The sequence below is a fragment of the Alligator sinensis genome, unplaced genomic scaffold, assembly GCF_000455745.1.
Source record: "Alligator sinensis unplaced genomic scaffold, ASM45574v1 scaffold156_1, whole genome shotgun sequence".
Taxonomy (NCBI): Eukaryota; Metazoa; Chordata; order Crocodylia; family Alligatoridae; genus Alligator; species Alligator sinensis.
Window position 1 is genome coordinate 2,602,526 of NW_005841844.1, and position 21,768 is coordinate 2,624,293.

At 42.7% G+C, this 21,768-nt stretch overlaps 1 protein-coding gene across 8 annotated transcripts in view; it reads left to right on the forward strand.

Moving 5' to 3' along the window:
• The window catches only part of SIL1 (SIL1 nucleotide exchange factor), a 335,801-nt gene that overhangs the window by 242,161 nt on the left and 71,872 nt on the right, over positions 1-21,768 (forward strand). For all 8 annotated transcript variants that reach the window (XM_025206016.1, XM_025206046.1, XM_025206021.1 and 5 more), the window contains 4 exons: positions 5,303-5,423; positions 8,333-8,435; positions 12,312-12,503; positions 18,916-19,037. In XM_025206016.1, coding sequence (XP_025061801.1) covers positions 5,303-5,423; positions 8,333-8,435; positions 12,312-12,503; positions 18,916-19,037 — 538 coding nt within the window. The remainder of the gene's footprint in view (positions 1-5,302; positions 5,424-8,332; positions 8,436-12,311; positions 12,504-18,915; positions 19,038-21,768) is intronic.

Consider the following 21,768-nt stretch of genomic DNA (forward strand, 5'->3'; position numbering starts at 1 on the left):
TCCATACAACCAAACAATCTGGTGCTTTAGGGTTGCCTTTTTGTGCGTCCCAGTAGAGAAGAGGCTGAGGGCAGAAGTGACTTAAACTGTCCTTTCTCTCTAGTAGTAGCCTTTCCTTGTCAAGGTTGAGGTATGTTGGCATGCCATTGAAGGGTGTTTGGCCTGCTGATCTCCAGGCCATAGGTCCATTTGAATAAAGAAAGTACATTTGTTTGTCTGATGCATTTGCCAGCTTTGAACTCACTTTCATAAATAAAATCGGAGGTTTTAAAATTGATACATTAAGAAAGGTTTGTATTTTAAAACAAAAATGATTTTAAAATAACAGTTGCTTTTGAAAATGAGAACTGTGTTTAAAACCTAAAGTTTTAAGGGTGCCTGTACATGCACTGTAGTTGCAGCATTTCAGAGCAGACTCGATTGATCAAGCATGCTGGAGGGTAGTAATTACCATGCTCCAGCAGCCTCCCATATCTCGTGTATCAGTGTTCCCATGCTTCAAAATGGCTCGCTGAACAAGCTTTAGTTCAAACTCCCCCACTGCCATTTTGAAGCATGGGGACACTGATGCATTGGATGCAGCGGCACTTTAATTGGAGCAGCACTCAGTCCCGCTCTAATTAAAGTGCCCCCCCCCCCCATAGCAAGTGTAAAAGTGCCCTAAATGCTTTCTTTTTTTAAATAAAAAAAACCCCCAAGAAGTATATATTTACAACCAAAGTTTTTTAAAGAATGTGAGATCAGTGAACAGGGGAAAATGAGCCAAGCCTGTGGAACCAGATTCCGATGGCAGTAGTATTTTCTTCAGGTATAAGCAGAACACTTTCTTCATTTTGGTGTATTTAGCTAGTTCAGTGCAATGACTAGCTCATTCCAAGGTGAGAAATATATTTGGAGTTGAAAAGGAAGGCTTATTTCCTCTAGGAACTTACTGAATAAAGACGAGGTATGAGGTGATAAGATCTACTACTTCTAAAATCATAATGATCGCGGTAGCCAAAATCAATCAGTTGAGTTCTCCAACTACAGTATTTCCCTTGTTTTAATGAATCATTTAGTTTTAAATACAAAACTTGTTTTGATAAATTAACTTTTTTCACACTTATCAAACACATGTAGGGTCATATTAATTAGTGAATAAATACATTTTTTAAATAGCCTTTAATAAATTTTAAGTGAATAATACCCATCCACATAGTTTGGCATAAATCATAAGTAAAAATTTAATCATTCTGTTAACGATGTATCTTATATCAGTTTCTAACATAATTAAAAAGCTGCAGATGTTAAGAATTTGAATAAATGCACATGAAGCTATATGATTTTTAAATCAATAGATATATTGCATCCTCCAAGTTAGTAAAAGGTAACATGAAATTATACTAGCCAAAGAATCTTTTTTTTTTTTCCTTAAGGAAAATCTCTAAAAGATGCAAACTTAAAAAAAAATATATATTAAAATGAAAGTTTCCTGTGTGCTGATTTACAAGTTGGTCCATCCTGAAAAGCACCATTAAAAAATATTAAAAACACCACACAAAAAGAGTTTTTGCCCTGCCCCAAGTGGCTGGAATGTTTTAGGGCAAATAAACAAAGATAGTTAAAAATTGGACAGTTATTTGTTTTTTGTTTTTGGCAGACAGTTTAAGAGCAGCTGCGTGCTGAGACTGTCTTCCTTTCTCACATGATATAGAAGGAACCTTGATTGAATGTTTTAAATGTGTCCAACCTAAGAATTCTGCTCCTGGAGTTGGTGCAGTCTTGGGCCGCCTATACACATACATTGAGGCTGCACCAACGCGCTGTAATTACAATGTGTTGGAGCAGACTTGATTAATTGAGTCTGCTGTAGCATTGTAATTTCTGTGCTCCAGCAGACTCCAGTGTCGTATGTCAGCATCCCTGCACTGAAAAATGGTGTTGGGGGGCACTTTTAACTACAGCTTGTTCGGGCTTTAGTTAAAGTGCCCCTGCCACCATTTTTCAGCGTGGGGACGTTGATGCACATTACTCTTTGGATTCTTTAATTAGAGTGGCTCTCGGAGCCACTCTAATTAAAGCGCCCACCTCCCAGAGCATGTCTATAAACGCCCTTAGACTTTATTCAAGAATATATGAAGAAATACCAGCAGAAATGTTTGTGTCCCTTTTCTTATGACAAAGTCCTTAATTCAGTTGTGCTGCATTTGTAAGCTCACATACCCTGGGAATCACATTTGCTTTTATTTACTGCTTGCTGAAAATAGAAACTAAGAAAAATAGTCACATGGGAGCTATTCAGTCCTACTGTATGCTGTGCTCTGCTTCTTTCCCTTTTTAATGCTTCTTTTAAGTAAGGGCCATCAGCCTTGTTCCTCTCCCCTGGCAACAGAGCACGTTAACATGGCCAGATGCATGCAGAATGTGCAAGCTAGAATATACTGTACTGCATTGTATTGCATTGTAACCTCGGCTATTTCTAGGTGCGCTGACCTGGTGAGGAATTCCGCTTGTTTTGGGATTAAAAGAACCTTGCTTTCTTCTTATGTTTCTCATAGTCTAGGTAGCGTTTATCCTAAGAAAGGCTGACACACAAAGATTTTCAGGGTAAATATGCACCTTTAGGTTAGAAACAGAAATTACACACAAACTGATGTAGGTGACTGGAAACTGGTTCAAATATGTAACACAGGAAAAGTTCAGTGCACATAAACTGCTTTCAAAATGGCCAAAACCTATTTAAGATTAACCTGAATGGATGTAGTATTAGACTTAACCCATTTAGATTAAAGCGGTTTATTGAGCTTCTGCCCCAGATCCCCTCCAGATTCAAGATAACTCCCAGTTCCACAGCATCCCAGAATACTTTGCACCTCCCCCCTCTTTGCAGGGTGGGTAGGCTAGCTTTGGCCCAACTGTATAATCCATCTGAGCAGGGAGGTGTGCAATAGTGCTCCCCAATTTCTGGTCTGGGCTGCTGCAGGCATGTGGCTGCATTTCCAGAATCAAAAGTAAATGTCTATTCACTTGCTTCTGGTTCAATCTATGCAGCTTCAACTAATCTGTGAAGATTGAATCTGTTCAGCCTCTGGCCTTTTGACTGTTTGTACTTAGCCCTATAGACTAACTAAATAAGATTATTTATATTCGTGGAGCACAAACTTTCATGAATCCCAGTTCACTTCATCAGATGCTTGGGTTCATGAAAGCTTGTGCTCTCTTGTATGCGATCTTATTTAGTTAGTCTGTAAAGGTGCATAATCTACCCTGCCTTCTGACTGACTTCAAACTAACATGGCTAACTACTTCTTCAGGCAAAGATTTTTACATACCTGGACAATCTTCCCTGTAACTGCGTTTTAAGTGTTCTTTTGCTGAGAAACCCTCAACATTCTCTTGAATGACAGAATGAAAATAAGGCGCATCCTTTTCTCTCTCAACTTTTGTAAAGCCTTTCTTAAAATCTTTTAGTAGTCACTTCCTGACTAGGAGAACAGTCATTCCTATCACTACAGTTCATACCAAAGCTTGTCCTATACCATCCTCTATGAATGGGATAGACGATGCAAAATATACCTGTGCCTTGGTTTGCATCAGGAAAGGAAGCCCTGGTATTACCTGAGCCATGAGTCTCTGACGGAAAATCTGTTAAGTGAGGTTCCCCCCAACCCCAGTGCAAGGACTTTTTTCTTTAGTCTGCCTTTGTCTGCTTTCCTTAATCTAATTAATATACAAAGAAATTATATATTTAACTTGGGGGGGGGGGGGAGAACTCATCCTACTAAAGAGAGGTAGTTGGGGAAAAGACCTGATTTATCATAAAAGGGCCCTGTTAAAATAGAAAGTCTTCCAGCGTAGGCTTACCCCCACCTTTGTAAACCCACTTGTTAGTTGCTTTAGGTTTTAAACTGTTGATGTTTTTGGTCTTTGCTATGGCAAGCATTCAAAGTTTACTTAGGAAGAATAATTCTGGCACAGACTTTTGGTTTGCATGGGTGGAGTCAACCCAGTAGTTCTCTGGACTGGAGGATTTCCTGTTATGAGAAGACATTTATGATAAGAGTTAGTTATGGTTGTTTGCTTCTTTTTAGCAGGAAGTATTATATATCTCTTTTGCAGCAACAACCACAGTCTTCATTCCAAACATCTTTTAGAATAAGCAAAACAGACAAAGACAGATTTAAGAAAAAATATCCTGAGGGAGCAAAGATATGCTAGTCAGTAAGCACTGCTTCCTAAACCTTTTATAGCTGTACCCCTACCTGTTAGGCCAGTTTCTTGTAGTTAAAGAGAGAGCAGAAAGGAAATGGGATGAAACACTGCCGTTTCCTTCTCATCAATGGAATATGTATACATACTGAAATATTCCTGGTTAGCAGTGACCTCACTGGAGGGGCATTTAACTGTAACTCTATATTTTATATCTTTTGATGTGACGTTAAATCCTATCCTATCAATTAAAATCTAACCCTAGTTGTTTACTGATACCAACGTTTGCTGGCATTTTAATGTTGATCAGATATTCCTTTAGTGTGGTAACTCAAAACCTAATGCAACAGGTTTTTATCTAGAACAGGGAGAGACAGCCCAACTGGTAGCATGGGCCATCGTTACCCTCCAGCCACTCCAGCAACCATGAGCAGAGGCTGCAGCTGGGAAGAGCAGCCCTCCTTGTGGGCTGCAACAGCTGGCTGGAGCAGGCGATCAGCCCACCATTAGCAAAACACAAACTGGATGAAACAGCTACAGAATCAGCATTCTCTTAATAAAATGTGGACTAGATCGGATGTTTTCAGGCTGGATCTGGCCTGCGAGCCATAGGTTGCCAACCCCTGATCTACAATATACCTGCTGAAGTCAAATTTTGGAAGGAAGTAATGACCATAACTAGGTAGTAATGACTGTTATACCCTCTTTATGCTTGCCTAGTATTCTGCTTGTCTTTCCAAATATACAGGCTCTAAATTAACTATGTCTATAAGAGTCAGTGTCCTTTGTTCACCAGAAAGTCTGCTTAACCCAATTTCCCTATTTCGCTGAGGAGTTCTGTGTGATGTGATCGGGGGATAAAGTGTCAGCCATGTTAACAGTTGTGTCTCCAGAGGTTAAATTGCATCCATGTCAAGGTGGCATTATGAGGAATTGGGAGGGGTACTTGAGCAACAGCAAATAACTGTGGTCCCTTTCCTCATACAGGACTTGGTTTTCAAGCTTGACTCTGTGGTACACCACTGGAATAGAAGTGTGTGACTTCAGTGCACACAGTGTGCTAAATCTTGAGAAGAATAAATGTGACCTAAAATAATCTAACCTTTGTTTGTAGGTCAGGCTATTCCTGCAGGGTTACATGTGCGATTAAATCTTCAAACAGGAGAAAAAGAAGCCAAACTTCCAGATAGCACAAATGAAAAAAGTGACATGAAAGACCAGAAAAAAAGGAAAAGGTACGGAAGAATGAACTGCTTGTCTTTTTGCTCTATAGAGGTACATGGGGTTTTGATTTTTGTTCCTTTTATTAGGAGCCAGAGATCCCAGGGAGTTTAACTGGAGTTTTGGGTGCTCAGCATTTAGAAAATTGGGGCCTAACTCTGTTGCTTCCTTTTGACATAGGTAGCAAAATGCCTTTCTGATGTATTTGGAGAGATGTTCATAGATTTTCATGCCATGATTCTGAAACTGAATCTGGCATGTAGTTTCTAGTGGATATCCTTTGTTTGTTTAAATCTTCTGTAGCAGTGGGATGAAAAATATTTTTTGAGAACTTTATGCAGAACGGCATCTTAGAGTACACTTTGTTTATTCTACTTCAGAGTCAGATGCAACATGTTCTTTACTTGCTGTTGTGCATCAGCTCTAAGCATTCATTTAAATGTCAGGCCTTGCTGACACACATTCAAGATGTCACTAGCATTTACTATATCAATTTTTATAAAATTGTCTAAAATATGCAGCTTGCACCCATGGTTCCCTGTGTGCAGTTTTTACAGAGACAGATTTTGTGACCATAGGAAGACTTCTTTTTCTTCAATATACTAGTGCTGCCATTCTGTGCCCCCTGCCAAGTGTGCAGAAGCTTGCTCATTTTGGGAAATCCCAGCCTTTAGGTTTCCTTTTACTAGTGCAAAAGCACATGATACCAAAATTAGTTGCTTTAAATGTGTAGGAGGAGGCTGGGGCAATTCATGAAGAGTAGCACACATTGTTTCCAGGAGAGCATGTTTCCCTTTTGATTTTTGAATTACATGCTGCCCAACCCTATGTTTTAGTTATGAGCTGGGATCCGGATTTTCTGTGGAAAAATGCAGAATTTTTTTCCCTTTAAAGCAGCAAAATGTAGGAAACCATGGATTTCCCCTTATAGGCTGGCAGAGTTCCAGCCTGCAAGGGGCTACTTGGGCCTGGGGGAAGTAGGATGTAAGGGGCACCACGTACATGTGTGCGCACATGCACATGGCCAGCAATACAGTCAAGCAGCAGCTCCCCCTGCTGCCAGCAGGTTAGTCTATGGCAAGAGGGGCACAGTGTGGGCAGTTTGAGATGGCAGTAGCCACAGCGAGGGATAGATTGGGGCAGGGTTTCATCTGGGGCTGGAGGCAGTGCCTGGGCCGGAATGCACAGCTGCAGGGCCCGGTGGGGGGATCAGGACAGAGATCTGCACATGCACCCACAGCAGGCACGTGGCTGCAGCCTGCCACCTCTGTGGCCTGGTGGGTGGGGCCCGGTGCAGGATTGCAGTGCAGGGCGGGGAGGTTTGGTGCTGCTGCCACCACTGCCAGGATCCCCATGCCAACTGCACCACCATGGCAAGGCACCCCCTGCCCACCCAGTAGCAGTGGGGGTGGCAGTGGCATGGAGTTGTCTCCCCTCACCTGCCTGCTGCTGCTGGGTGGGAAGGGGGTGTGCCTCACCATGGCAGTGTGGCTGGCACCGGGCTCCCAGCTGTGTTAGCGGTGGCACCAAGCCTTCCCGTCCTGCCCATTGGGTTGCAGAGGCCCCTAGGTGGAGGACAGCTAGGTGGGGAGCCTGAATTGTCCCCCACCCTTGCTTCTCATAGGCTCTGCTCGGGTGTGCACCAGCTGTGCTGCCTGTGGGGGTGCAGGGTTGAGGGGCCCAGGCTCTGCTTTGGCTGTGGCAGCTGGGGCTCAGGTGCTGCTGGTCAGCTGCGGCTGGCACCCACGAAGCAGAGAGCGGGCAGGTTGCAGCCGCTAGGTCCTATAGCCCTGGCAGCTGCAGGGGGACAGGGGGCTGCAGGTTGAGAGTAAGGGGTCCTGGTGGGGATGGGAGGGCTGTGGGTTAGGAGTGAAGGGCACCAGCAGGGCCAGGGGGCTGCAGGTTGGGCGTGAGGGGCACTGGCAGGGATGGAGGGCTGTGGGTCAGGACTGAGGGGCAACAGCATGAGCAGGGGCAGAGCACTGGCATATCAGGTCTGCTCAGTGCCTCAAGGCAGCGGGCAGGGCCAGGACAGCCAGAGCTGGACCGTTGTCCTGGTGAGTGAGAGGGGTAGGTGTAGCTCTGATTTGCCATGATGAAAAAAAAATAATGCCAAAATATTTTATTTTATTATAATAATTGAGACACTGTTAGTTTTCCAAATTGCTTTAAAATGGTAAATATATCAATAAAACAGAGAATTTGGGGGGGTTTATCAGAAAATTTGGGATTTTTAAACTGAGAAAACCTAGATCCCTGCTTTCAGCTCTGGAACGGAATGCACCCATATCTTACGAGCATATGGTCTTTGACAGTTCTGGGGACAACTGTGCTACTTTTTGTTTGTTTATAAAATATTTCCTAGATTATATATCCCTAAATGGTAGCCAAGGGCCATAAATTGAAACTATTTTTATTGTATGTTAGAAACTGAGATTCTGGGTTTGCATATGGCTTTCCAAACTTTCACATATGGATTTCCAAACTATCACAGCAGATCAGTGTTTGTCATGGCAACTGTCAGTACCTGGTCCATACCAGGGAAACTAATGATCCTCCTAGTGAACCAAATTCTGCAATCTTTTCACGGAATCCCAGTGTCACTGCCATCAACCGCCCAGACATCATGCAATCCCATGGCTTTTATGCTACTGAGCCTGCACTCTGAATCTTAAAACTTAATGTTGAGGGTCTTTTGGTTGCCAAGCAAAGATCACTGTGAAAGGGTCTTAATGCCACACTTCAAACTTAAGCACTGGACATTACTTGTAGCATTAACTTGCTGGTATGTTATATACAATATATGGGGAAATTCTAGTTCTCAGTATTTTATCCAGGAAAAGGTTCATTGCTGTGTTGTTCTTTCTTCCTTAAAAAAAATAATTATTCCCCTATATAACAAAAGTTTTGTTTTTTCTGCAAGGCTGGACAAGGTGGATATTGACTCAAATTCGTTTACATCACAGGAACTAAAGGAGGCTTTGGCTAAATTGAAGGAAAATGAAAAGACAAAAAGCACAATGGAGGTAAAGGTATTCTTCATTGTTAAAGCAATCTGTGTGACACTGGTATGAATGCTCTGCGTAGCTTGCATTAAAAAACAAAATAACATGCTTAGAACTGTTGCTAGAAAACTTCCTGTATTTACCAGAATACAAGATGAGCCTGAATTTAAGACGATGCTTAGATTTATACATGAACAATTTGTAAGACAGGCAATGGAGCAGGCAGTAAGGGGGTAGGCAGATCAGGAGGCAGGGGGTGGCACTCTTGCTTTGACACTGGCAGGCTCCATCCCTGCTTCAACTTGGGGCATAGATCATAGCTCCCACCTGTCCTCATTACAGTCATGCCAGCTCCATGCTGCTATGGGGTCAAGTGGTGGCTGTGCTCTGTGGTCCAAGCTTGAGCAGTGGTGGAACCTGCCTGCACTGGAGCGAGGGCAAGGGCAGGGTGGTGGGAGAGAGGGGGTTGTGGGGCAGGGGCCTGAAGCTTCCGGGAGGCAGTGGAGGGAGAGGCAGGGGGTGCAGAGGCAGTGGAGCTACAGGTTTTTTTTTATTTTAATGTTTATTCTTTTGGCCTTAAAGGCCTTTGTACAGTACTTTGGTACTTCTGTATTTATACCTAGAGCATGCCATTTTCTTGATAATGAGTATTTTATTAGTTCTCCCTGAAGAAGGTGCCAGTTTTTGTTTCTTACCATGTGGCCATATGTGCACTTTAGAAGTGCACTTGGGTCACCAGTCCAGCAACAGAACAACCATTTAATGGTGATGTCTTTTGATCACTAGCCACCTGAGCCATATTTGAACCAGAAAACTGGAAGTTGAAATCTCAATATAACCAGCCCCACAAGCCACCTAAATGCCAGATGTAAGGTCTTATGGACACTCTTCAAATGATGCTACAAATGAAATGGCAGAAGTCTCTTATAAACCCAAAGTTAGGACATCAGTAGCATTTCTGATGGGATGCTGCTTCCTTATCGTTTCTGATTGTGCATCATTATGATTAGATCTGAGTAACAGTGCTGTTCACAAACACTTTTGTGATGTGTGGTGATTTTTCTCACTGCTGTTCCTTTTGTTTTCCTGCTGTTCATTCTTTTGGCTTGCTTGGTTGAATGTCAGTTTGTTTTGTGTGTCATTTTATCCAATGACTCATTAAGACAAAAAAATGCATAAACAGTTTTGGAAGCAGGGACCAGGACCCAAGACTTCTGGAGGAGTGCCCTCATCAGTGGGCTGCAGAGTCAGACTCACTTTGGCTTTCTCTGACCCTGTGGATCTTGAGTTCCTTCCTACGTAACAGCCCACTTTAAAGAGGAGGGATGGAAGGTGTTCTCCTCCCCATACCCCAACTGTTTGATATCCCCATGGTGAGGACACTATCCTGAGCAGCGGGAGATAAGTGTGAATCCCATCTGGTTGAAATGGAAATTTTTAGATGCCAAGGAGTTCTTGGACATCTGAGCAGTTAGTTTTTGTCAAGTTCTGTTTATGATGTCACCTTCTGAGTCCCCAAAATTCTGCATTTCTCATCATGGCCCCCATATATCTGTGTTGGTAGTTCCTTTTCTTGAGGATTATTTGTCTAGCATCCTGTATTGCTGATAAATGTTGTTTTTGTTTTTTGGCGAATGCCATTTAAATGTAAAAAGCAGCAGTACCCTATTGTGGGGAATAAGCCGTCTTCCAAAAAATATTTGAACACATACTCTGCCTGCAACTGAGCTAAAAACAGCTCTCTCAAATGGACCTGAAACGCTCCATTTAAAATCATTACTCCAGCAGGAACCATAGTCATCCCTGGACTAGCTCCATTGAAGGCAATTGTCCCCATACAGTCTATTGCTAAAACCTTTTTCTTTTGCTGGGGCAAGAAGTGATAGCATTTTGAATGTCAGTACCACGTGTATTGTATTTAGCAGTCAGTAGCACAAATTGTACAGCTGTCATTAGACTGACAATAACTTAACTCTCCGTGCTAAATTGTTCCCTTTGACAGCGTAAGCCCATGGATTTCTTTAGCATATATATTGAAGGTGTCATGCTGAGATTGGAAACCTTGGTTTTATAATGTCATTGTCCTACTTACAAAAACAAGTAACCACAGCATCCTTGTTTTCTGATGTCTGTTCATCCCAGAGGCTGCTTCAAAATGGACTTCCTTGTTTCTGTACATTCTCTTGGCCTCATCCTATCTTCAGACACTGCCCTCTCTGCTTCCTTCCTTCCTTCTCTTCATTCGTATAGCACCAGTCCCTGCTTTGTTCCTCTAGACAGCTAAGCAAATTTGGTGTTGGAGTTGTCTTCTGTGCAGGCACTGTGGCCTGAAAAAAACCTTCTGGAGTTTTCCTCCTCCCTGACTCGCTATCTCCTTTCATATCTTGGTTAGAATCTTCTCCTTGCCTACCACGTCTCTCTCACTAGCTCTCACTCTAATTTTGTTGAATTCAGCCACACTCTTTTAGGCTACTGTTCTTATAAGGGATGTTACAAAACAGCTGCAGTGCTGTTTTGACATCGAGCTGGGGTTTTGTTCCCAGTATTTGACAAGCTCAAAACCATTTAAAGAGTGAGTTTAATGGGGGAGGGAGGGAGGGAGGGAGGACTATAACCCCAGGGGCCTGCCTAAATACTTAGGGTAAATAACAAATTTGGTAACAAATGTGGGCAATTTGGGTGGTTCAGAGTGGATCTGCACTGCATACTGTAATGTAATGTGGAGGTAGGTAAACTATCTTTAAACAAACTAGCTGGAGTATGGGAGGGGTCTAACCATGGTAGTAAGAAGTTACTTGAAATCTAACCTGCAAGGTAAAGTAACTTATGTGGAGCTCTGTGCTGGTGGTGTTGGACAACTTTGGGTGAACAAGTTAACTCATTTGAAGTTAGCTCAGGTATCTCTCTGCTCTGTTGCTGTGAACATGGGCTCTGATGGGTTCTGTTAGATAAAGTGCTCCCACTCTGTCCTGAGCTGCTACACAAGGAAGCGGTGTGCCTTTTAACAGACTTGGAGGGTAAAGTGCCTGAATTTCATTGCTAGGTGGAAGGGTTTTGAAACATGTTCAGTGATTTGAGATCCTCTGGGATGAGAGATCATATATAAAAAAAAATTGAGAAGATGCCTTTGGTGTTTATTGAGTAAGGTAAACATTGTGGCACTTTTAGTTTTTCAGCAAATCAAGAATAACTATTCTCCCCACTTCTGTATTTTACTTAATCTTGAGAGGTGTGTAGGAGGTGGATATGCTATACAGAACACTAGCTACAGACTAAGCTATTAGGCATTGTATCTTTTTTTTCATACTAGTACCTAAGGGCCATATTTTCAAAGCCATCTGGATGTCTGTTGGGATTTTTTTCAGGAACCCCTGGGCATACTTCTCTAATTTAAATCAATTGGAGTTAGCTACTGAAGGCAGAATCCACAGTGGATTTAAACATTGTTATGATCAGCATCATGATGTCAAACTTTTTGGCCTCTAGCACCTTGGAATATAATCTAAAGCTCTGAGTCAGGCACCTAAGCTCCCTGTAGGAGAATTAAGAATGGGAACCAGACAGCCACAGCACTGAGCAGAGAGCTGCCTCCTCTTACTAATAGGAAATGCTGAGACTATGGATGTGACTTAAATTCTACCCCAATTTGAGCTGTTGGCACCCCCCTCTAATTAGGATTCATAGCCTGAAACCCTTTTCTGGATTTAGGTGCCTGAATTGTTTCCACCAAAAACAAAGGAGGTTGTTACTCTGAGGGCCTATCTACCAGACTATTGTGTAGAATAATTCCACTTTTAACTGCTGCATGGGCAAATATACATTTAAGGATGACCTGTTCCCCTAATCTACTCTTTATCATCTGCATTCACCTTTGGCATTTCTTCTCTTATTTTCAAGGCTAATCTGGAAGATGTCAGAAAAAGGTTCCGTCCCATAGAAGAGCTGAAGGCAGAATTTGAGCGACTCAACATGAGGATAGAAACTGATTACGAAATTATGGTTAAATTAATCAACAAATTCAACAGCTCTGATTCTATGCTGGATGAAAAAATAGCAGCACTTTATGATCTTGAGTATTATGTTCATCAGGTAAGGCATCAAAATCTTTTTAGCAGTGCCCATGTAAATTCCAGGGAATATGGTGTCATAAATGTGATTTTATTTTTCTTTTCAGTATTGGATAATACAAATTGTTTAATTATGACAGTCCTAGGATAATAAGAGGTTTCACAAGACTGCTTCAGGCTTATTTTATTATATATTAGCTCTAATACGTTATTATTTTTAACAGATAAAATATAATAACCATTTAACCAGAGGCTAAAGTTGCCCAATTTGCTATATGCTCTCGGCTCTTGTTTTATGTCTTCTTTTTTGCTTTTGGTTTTATGAAGATAGGTTTTATTATTATGTATGTCTGCTTTTATAAATGAAGGTGTTGGTTGGTTCCTTGATTGCCTTCTATGGTTACAAGAGTGGCTACTTCATAAATAAAATTATTTCACTTTTATTTATACTTGAAAAGCATCTGTTATTGAATGCAACCCTTTGCAATTCCTCTCTGTCTCCCCATACAGAATGCCATTATCTCAAGCTGTTTTGGGTACATGTTATCCTTCTATCTTTTTGGATCACTACATAGTTTTCCTGGCAGATCTCTGGTTCTGCCAGCAAAGCTATAAGTGTGTCCACATTTGCAGCTCTCCTGTGATGGCAGCACCCCTTTTCCTCTGCCAGCAGAGCAGTGTGAGCGCCTTGACTGACAGAAGGCTTGTGCTGCCACCCAGCAGCTGACAGAAGGCTGCTGCCAGATGGCATGGCCCCTTTAACAATGGTGCCTATCCAAGGTATGCTTTGTAGTCTGCTGGTGCAGCTGATAAATGGAACTATGGGTATATGGCAGAAGCCCCACAGAGCCACCCAGAGGCAGATTAAGACATTGGGGTCCTCAGGAAGGAGAAGATTGGGGGCTCCAGCAGGGGAAGAGGGTGCAGCTGTTGTGGAGGTATCACCCAATTCTCTCTCACTTGCTGAGGAGTTCTGGTAAGGAATGTAAGGTAAATATATTATCATATATACAACTAAATATGCAAATAAATCATCTTCTAATTTGCTTTATATTGCTCACCCTACCAGGCCAGTGAATGAGAACTGGGTCCATGCTTGGCAACACTGAGTCTGGGCATCTCTGGGGGAAAATCTAGGCATCCACAAGCCTCTAATTGGTAGAGGTCCCTGGGTCTGGGTCCTGCTGGCCTGTGTGTTAATCTGCTTGTGGGGCTACCCAGCAGCATAGTGTTTCAGGAGCTTACGTGTGAAAGTCTGGTTGTGGTGTTAGCATATGATAGCCCGGATCTCAAGGCTTGTTACTGTTAGGATTTTTGATAGCTGTTTTGATGACCTGTGTTAAGTGCATTCTTCGTCTTAGCTTGGTTCCTGTGGAACAGGTATCTACAACCCAGAACCCATTTCCAAAAGGCCAGTAGGCTTCACTGACCACCTCTTGCCTTGTCTACCTCTAGTACCAGACAGCAGCTACTACCCCCAGGCCACTAGGATGTATGTTTATCCATGTGCTTCTGGTGGCTCCCCTCAGCAGCTGTGCTATCAAAGCATGAAGTGCCTTTTGGGAAACACCAAGCGCCAAAGGTGGCAGGAGGCCTGGGAGTATCCTATACATGCCTGCTGCTGGACGGTGAAGGAAGCCTTGCTGCTTGGCTGAAGTGAATTAACTTTGCCAGCAGAATGGAGGGTTCTGCCACCAAAGAGGAGCTTTGGGCATAAAGCTCTGTTAGCTTAGTTTCATACTGGAAATCAGTTCCAGAAACAAAAAGAACTGAGGATGAAGGGAGTAACATTAAGGCTTTGTCTACCCATGAAAGTTTGCTTGGGGATTTTATTTGTTTGTTTGTTTTTGATGTAACCTAAGGGGTGAATTTAAACCAGTTTCATTATGCAGGTGTAACCCTCTTATGCACACTTTCAATCTAGTTTGAGTAGGCTGATTTTCATTTTAGTTTTTTCTTTGGGAAAAGCTTTGTGCTATACTGAAAATAGCTACTCGTACCAGAATAAGTATGTGCAAGCAGGCAGGTACTGCTGTAACCATATCTGTATAACTATATTGGAATAGCTAGTTAATCTTTCCCATATACACAGGCTGTTGAAGAAGTGGCCAGTGCCTAAGGTACCAACAAAAAGTCTATATCCTAAAATTACCCAAAGGCAAGTGGTTCTCCTATTCCTCTTGACTTGTGTTTGGGAGCTGTACTTGCCTGTAACTCAGCTGTTGCCTTTGTGCAGTCTTTCTCCTTTATATTCTGTTTCCCACAGCAGCCGCATGCAGAATGCTACTGATGAAAAGTCTGCTTCAGGATGAAGGTGGGGTAGAAAAATTGGGTGAGGATAGATTGAGATTGCAGTTGAAGAGAGGTTGATTGTAGCAGACTAGAGGCTTGGTAGACCTTGGAGACTGAAATGTTTTCCCAAGTCTTCTGGCAGTGTGGCCCTGTTATATTAGCTTAGGCAGAGTGGGGAAAATTGTAGTGCTGCTATCCATGCTGTACCCTTTCTGGGGACAAGAGGTTGGTCTCCAGAGATGGAAACTAAAAAACTTCTCACCAGCAGGAAATTAACTTAAAGAACAAGTTTGCTTTCTTTTCTTTTCTTTTTCTTTTCCTTTTCCTTTTCTTTTCTTTCTTTTTTGTTGTTGTTGAGAATTTAAAGTTTTACTTCTCAAAAGTAAAAATGGGGTGATGAGAAGCAGAGCCCATCTGCTGAGATTCCTTCAAAAGGAAATTGCATATATGTATTATTCTAATGTCCTTGTTCTCCTATTTCTATCCTGAATCTTTCATATACACTCAGAGTTGCGTACTCTTTGTTCCCAATATATCTGTCACCATGTGCATTTGTCTTACTCAAAGAATGAATGTGGACTGCAGATGTCCTGCAGGCTGGGTATTTACCCTTCAGAACCAGGGAAACCAAATTTTAGTCTCTTAATTTAGAAATACTTGTGTAGATGGTAACAGACCACTGCTTTCTGGTTTGTTGAATGGAATCGTGCCCCAATCCTAACACACAGATGGCATCTGAATAACCAAAGAAAGGGAATGGGGACAAAACAGTGTAACTAGAGTAACAGGACTCTTCTGTGCCTTGACCACAGCGTTTGTATGTGACACAGCTGTTGGTGCAGATTGTGGGTGGGTAGTCCCTCTTCATCAGCCAGGTGGTTGATAAGAAGTATTACTTACCCCTCAGAGGGCCTGGTGACTGCTTTTCTTTTCTTTTTCTTGCTAGTTGTTTGATACTAACATCAGCAATGCTTATATAGAGCTGCCAAGTACAGTTGTGTAGCAATGTACACAAAAGAATTAACCAGGCAGGAATTTTCGGTTCTGTAACTCATACCAGGCTAATGGGATCTGAGTAGCAATCTTAGCAAGACACTACAGAAGGATGTTATGGCAAGTAGCCAGACCTGTGCAGACCTATTGAGGATACAGTATTAGGCTCCCTTACCGTTGCTTTTTAAGGTAACGGTCCAGAAAGTCTTTCAGCCTCCAGTTTGATCCCTCATGGTCTGCCCTGCTGTTGCTAATATTTTGGCCTCATGGGTCTTTCCTATTACTAGTTCCTCAAAGTACAAAATGTATTGTGGAGGTGAAGTCCAAGAATGGAAAACCTTGTGCATGCTGAGATTTCTTAGCAGAGGGTTGTGGTGCTCTCTGAGGAGCAAATCGCAGCAGAATTCTAGGGCGGTGGCAAGCAGAGCAGCATCTGTACCTCAGCAGCAGCGGAGACACCTCACACGAGCTGAGTTCATCCTTAATGTAACCAGGGAGGGAGCAGCGGAACAGGGTCAGGGATTGGATTGCAGCGTGTGCAGACTTGGATCAGGCGACTTTCCCAACAATGTGCTCTTGAACAGAGGCGCAGGGCTGGGGCACACGTTTTGTCTAGCTCTTTATTTTTCCATTTAGGATTCACTCAGCATGGACTGAGGCTTTCGGGTGATAGCTAAAAAGGATGATGTGCCCTGTTATCTCTAACATGCACAAAACATGCAAAGAGGAAGAAAACCAAGCATAACTCACTTAAAGCTAATATATTTGCTCACCAGCAGTCACCATTTTTTTTCTTTCTCCATTATTTATCCTTCTTTCCTTTTTTTCTCTCTCCTCCCTCCAAAACTGCTTCCAGTGTTAATTGCTTCTCCTTTCTGTGTTATTGGCATTTGTTGTTTCTCCTCTTCTCTTTACTCTCACTTTTTCTCCCTTTTCTGTCTTCCCAAATGTTCCTTCTGTGACTCCTGTCATATGCCCATCTCCCGTACCCCGAACTGTGCTCCATATTTATTTACTGGAGAGCTCTCCTGGTCTTTGGCTTTCTTCTGCCCTCTTTTCAGTGGACTGGAGTGAAGCTCCAGCTGACTGCATCACAGTTGTTCAGCAATGCATTCCCAGCTCTCCAGGGAAGTTCTTGCATGATTTTTTTTTTAAAGGTAACTGAGAGGAGTAGTGCTCTCAGCAGACTCCAACAAATAAGCTAAGGTTAAAAAATAATTTTTTAGTGTTTTTACATTGTTTTAGCAATTTTTATTCTAGGCTTATTACTGGGAGGTCTTTTACCAGAACTAGAGCTAACCTATAAGACTTGCTCAATAAGCTTATTGTATACACACACATGGAAAGTATAAATTAGCCATGCTGTTTCTCCTACCATCTCAGATTTTTTTCTTCAATTTTAGTTTTATGTACTAGAATTTACAGTTATTGGGTAATAAAAGTAAATGCACTATGAGATAAGATTAGTTTGCTGGGTAGATCTCTGTGTAGAGAAAGGTCAGCTTAGAGGAAGATGAAGTGGACTATGGAAAATTATCTTTCTCATGCCCAGTTTAGAATTCCTGGTGTTCTGTTTGCACCTCCATCATGAAAGGGGAATGGGGAAATTCCAAAGCCAAAAGATGGCAAGATTAAAAAAATAAAATAAAAATGGGTTTTGTAAACTCCTTTCTCTTTTAAAGGAACAGATACTCTATCAGGGGCGGGCAAAGTCTGACCTGTAGGATGGATCTGGCCAGCACTGGACTCAATTTCCCAGCAGCCCCTACCCACATGGCTGGCAGAGCAGGGCAAGGGGCTGCTCTGGAACCGCTGGTTTCCTGTAGTGGGGGTAGCTTGATCCGGAGCCAGGGCAAAGCTGCAATCTCAGCCTGCATGCTCTGGGTAGGGGTGCTACAGGCAGTAGATCGTGACTCTGTCCGAGCTCGGGACCACATTGTCACCACTGCAAGGAGCTGGGGCAGAGCTGCAATCTGCAGCCTGCATACTCCGGGCAGGTGCATGCAGACAGCAGATTGTGGCTCTGCCCTGGCACCAGACCAAGCTACCCCTGCTGCAGGATCCCAGTGTCTCCAAAGCAGCTCCCTGCCCTGCCCTATTGGCACACCCTGCCAGTGCAGCTGGGGCCAGTCTCCATGGAAACCTCAACTTTGCCCATGCAGGCAGGGGCTATTGGGAATGGAGTCCAGCTGCTGGCTGGATCCACCATTTTGCCCAAACCTGCACTATATGATGTTTATAAACTGTTTGACGCTGTCCCTGTAAATTTGTATTGCAAACTAGTTGTGTAGACAATTTTGTAATGTTACAATTCAATGCTGATGATTTCTTTCCCAAAAGTTCCATAAGAGTAGCTTAAAATCTATTTCAGGAATATTTTTGAATGTAGGATTTGCCATAGCTGAGTGGTTCATCTACTTGGAACAATTTTTTCTGATGCTAGTTAGTTTAGTACTGGCTGCTTCTGAGGAAGGGGCAAGAATCTGCAACCAGCAGTTACAGGTTAACCTGCCTCTGGAGAAGTTTCTTGCTAGCCTCCATTAATTAGAGCTTCCAAGTTAACATAGAACTGTGGCCAGTATTAGTGTAGAAAGTCTGCAGCAGTTTCTCTCTTGCTCCAACCTAGCTATTTTAGAATGTGTAGCAAGTGCACTATTGCTGCTGCCAGACTACTAGACAATTATTTCAAACCCTTCAAGCTTGCCAATTGGAGCTCTCTTTTTATATTTGTATAACTTACAATTCCCTGGGTTCCCAATAGTGCCCTTCTGGGGTGAGAGAAAGGGGAACTTATTTTGTTTTGACAGCATCAGATTTCCTTAGTTAACCACATGTGTCAGAGGAAAGTTTTGATGCCTAATCAAATTTATTTGAAATTTCAGTGATGTGTTCTGTATTTGATAACAGCCACCTGTTAGTATATATTGTTTTTGTAAATGTAGAGTCTGATGCTTTTAGACAGCATTGTATGAAGTATGAGCCAAAATTTTAATATTTAATTTTCAGATGCTTTTCAAACAAAATTCAAGTTTAAACTTAGAAGAGATTTGGTCGATTTTTAAAGTTTGTTTATTTAGATACTGTTCAGATTTTATACCATTTGCATATCTGTGATCTTTAACAACAGTGTGGAATCTATTCCTTCATAGGTGGACAATGCTAAAGACTTTCTTTCCCTGGGTGGACTTCAATTAATGATTAATGGACTAAATAGTACAGAGGCTGTGATGAAGGAGCATGCTGCCTTCGTCTTGGGAGCTGCATTATCTAGGTGAGTGTGTGTGTGTGTGTGTGTGTGTGTGTGTGTGTGTGTGTGTGTGTGTGTGTTAGAGAGAATGGGGTTGGGCCGAATGAGAGAAGATACCTCCAAGAAAACAGACGTTCTAACTGCTTTTCTTTATCTCTTTGACTAGATGAGAATTCTCTGTAGTGCCTAGTATCCAAAAAAAAAAATAACCCAAGGCTGATTACAGTGTTCGCACTAAAGATCTGTTCCTTTTCCTCTCCTTCATTTAATCTTTTCTGCATAAACAGTTCACTGTTTAATAGTGAGATGGTGACTTGAGGCACTCTACAGTCTTCTGGAGTAACTAAAGCTGAAGCTTTTAAATCTAGGAGCCTATATTTGCAATGAAACTTGCATGTACTAATGAGTTCAGGGTGACTTGCATTGGAATGGGTGCCAGGAAACAAAATAAACAACAGGTTGATCTGAAAGGTGTTTGCAATTTGCTTAAAGATTGCTATTGTTGAAAGTTCTCTCTTTTTCCCCCTCATACTATATAGTGCTGTACCATTCTTGAAAGTGTACAAATTTTGGTAGGATGGGTTTTATACTGATGGATTTTTGTTTTAACAAATTCTTTTGGGTTTTAGTATTAATGTTTGTGTATATGTTGAGCTAAAAAGTATGGTTTATTAATCAAACACTCACAAATCAAGAAATATGGAGTGCTTGCTGAAAGCCAAAAACTTGATGATAATTTTGTCTGCTTGTTCTTATGTTTTCAAATATGGTCACTTTACATCAATATAAATGATTTGTCATTTAGGATAGCATATAAAATAAACTCTAGAATCATTTAGACAATCTGACATACAGTGGACCAGACCTTCAGCAGCTGTAGATAAGCAGGCCTCCCCTGGTTTCAGTTGAGTTAGGCTGATTTAAACCAGCTAATGGTCTGACTTGCTGTTTTCAGACCAAAAATTCAAGCTGTGTCTTGGTGATATCCTCAAAAATAAGCCCCTTTTTTTTTTTTTTATCACGCTCAACAAGTGATAGATTGGTTTCTTTGGAAAGTCTCTCTCAAAGGAAATGCAGCCCCTTTCTTCATATCTTGAAATATGTTAGAGTATAAATTGCTGACTCCTTGGTAATGTGTAGAATCTTAATTGTAACTTTCATAGCTAGAGAGTGATGCTCTATCTGAGAGAGGAATCTGGGAACATTTTGAGGCAACCTGAAAGAATTAAATAGCATATTCCCTGACTATAGCTAAAACAACACAATCATGATGGAGGAAATTAATTATCTTATAATCTGAATGTGTATCACTGGCCACTAAAGTCTGTATATTGTTTCTCACTAAATTAAAAATGCATTCTGTTGAGCAGAAGAGTATATTTTTTAAATATGGTGAAACTAAAAAATTGTTCCTGGAAACACTGAGGGGGGGGACGTTGTTTTTTTAAAGACATTCGGAAACATGGTACATTGACTGATACTCTGATTCCCAAATTTGAGGAACTCTTTATGCTTTTTTTCCTGGCATTGCTTAAGCTTTCTTATTAAATAGACATTTGTAATATCAACTTCTGTATTTTGTGATATCTGCTTAATTTCTTTGGTGCTTGTCTCTGCTCCATTTCAAACTGCCTTGGTAGTTGGCACTTGTGAAGCCTCTCCTGGAGTACTGAGAGATGTAGACAAACTGAAAAGGGTCCAGAGGAAGGCAACAGAAAATTTGATTAGAGGCCTTGAAAACCATGATGTATGAGGAAAGGTGGGAAGAACTGGAATTGTTTAGTCAAGATCAGAAGATTGAGCATTCTTATTGTCTGCAGGGGTCAGGACAAAGAGTAACAGTCTTAAATTGCAACAAAGGAAACCTAGATTAGCTATTAGGAAGAACTTTTTCACTGGGGGTCTGTAGCAGGAGGCTTGGTGCTCCTGCTACTTTTAAGAGCAGGCAGGTGGCAGAGCAGGTGGTAGGTGTGGCAAGAGACAATCCGGGGTCACATGGCCCAGAAGGGAGTTGGGCTTAGAAAGGATATAAGCCCAGGCCCTGAGCCTAGCAGGCAGTAGGGCCCTGGAGGCCACTGAGAGAGCATCGTCTAAGCAGGATGGCTGCAACTTCTAAATGCCAGCAGCCTGCAGCAGTCTGGAGTTTTGGGGGTAGGGACTAAGGCAGGGGTGGGCAAAATACAGTCCGCAGGGCCCCTAAAAAATTTAGAAAATTAATATTTATCTGGCCTTGGTTCCTGTCAAAAATGACAGGAGCCAGGGGCAGTAGGACCCAGGGGAAGCCTTGGTGGGCTCCTTCAACAGCAGGGCCTGCCTGGCCCACCCCCGCCAGCTAGAAGCCCCAGCAGGGGCTTCTGGCCTGGGGCCATGCGTCTGCCCTGCACCAGAAACTCAGGTAAGGGAAGAGAGGTGGGGGAAGGGCAGGGGAGGGCCCCAGGCATGGAAGGACCCCGGGGGAAAAACAGCACAGGGAAAAGCGGCCTTTCCCCCACCCCGTGGCCGGTGCTCCCTGCTGCAGCTGCTCGCAGCCCACGTGAGGCTCTCCTGAGCAGGCACAGACAGCCCCATGTGGGCTGTGAGTGGCTGCAGCGCAGGGTGCCGGCCACAGGGTGGGCGATGGGCCACTTTCCCCCCCACACACTCAGCACCAGCTTGTAACCTGCCCACGCAGCCAGCCTGGGCCCCGCGCCGGTTCTGGGCACGCCCATAGGGGCTGCGTGCAGCAGCTGCAGCCCCCCGGCCTGCCCCCCCCGGC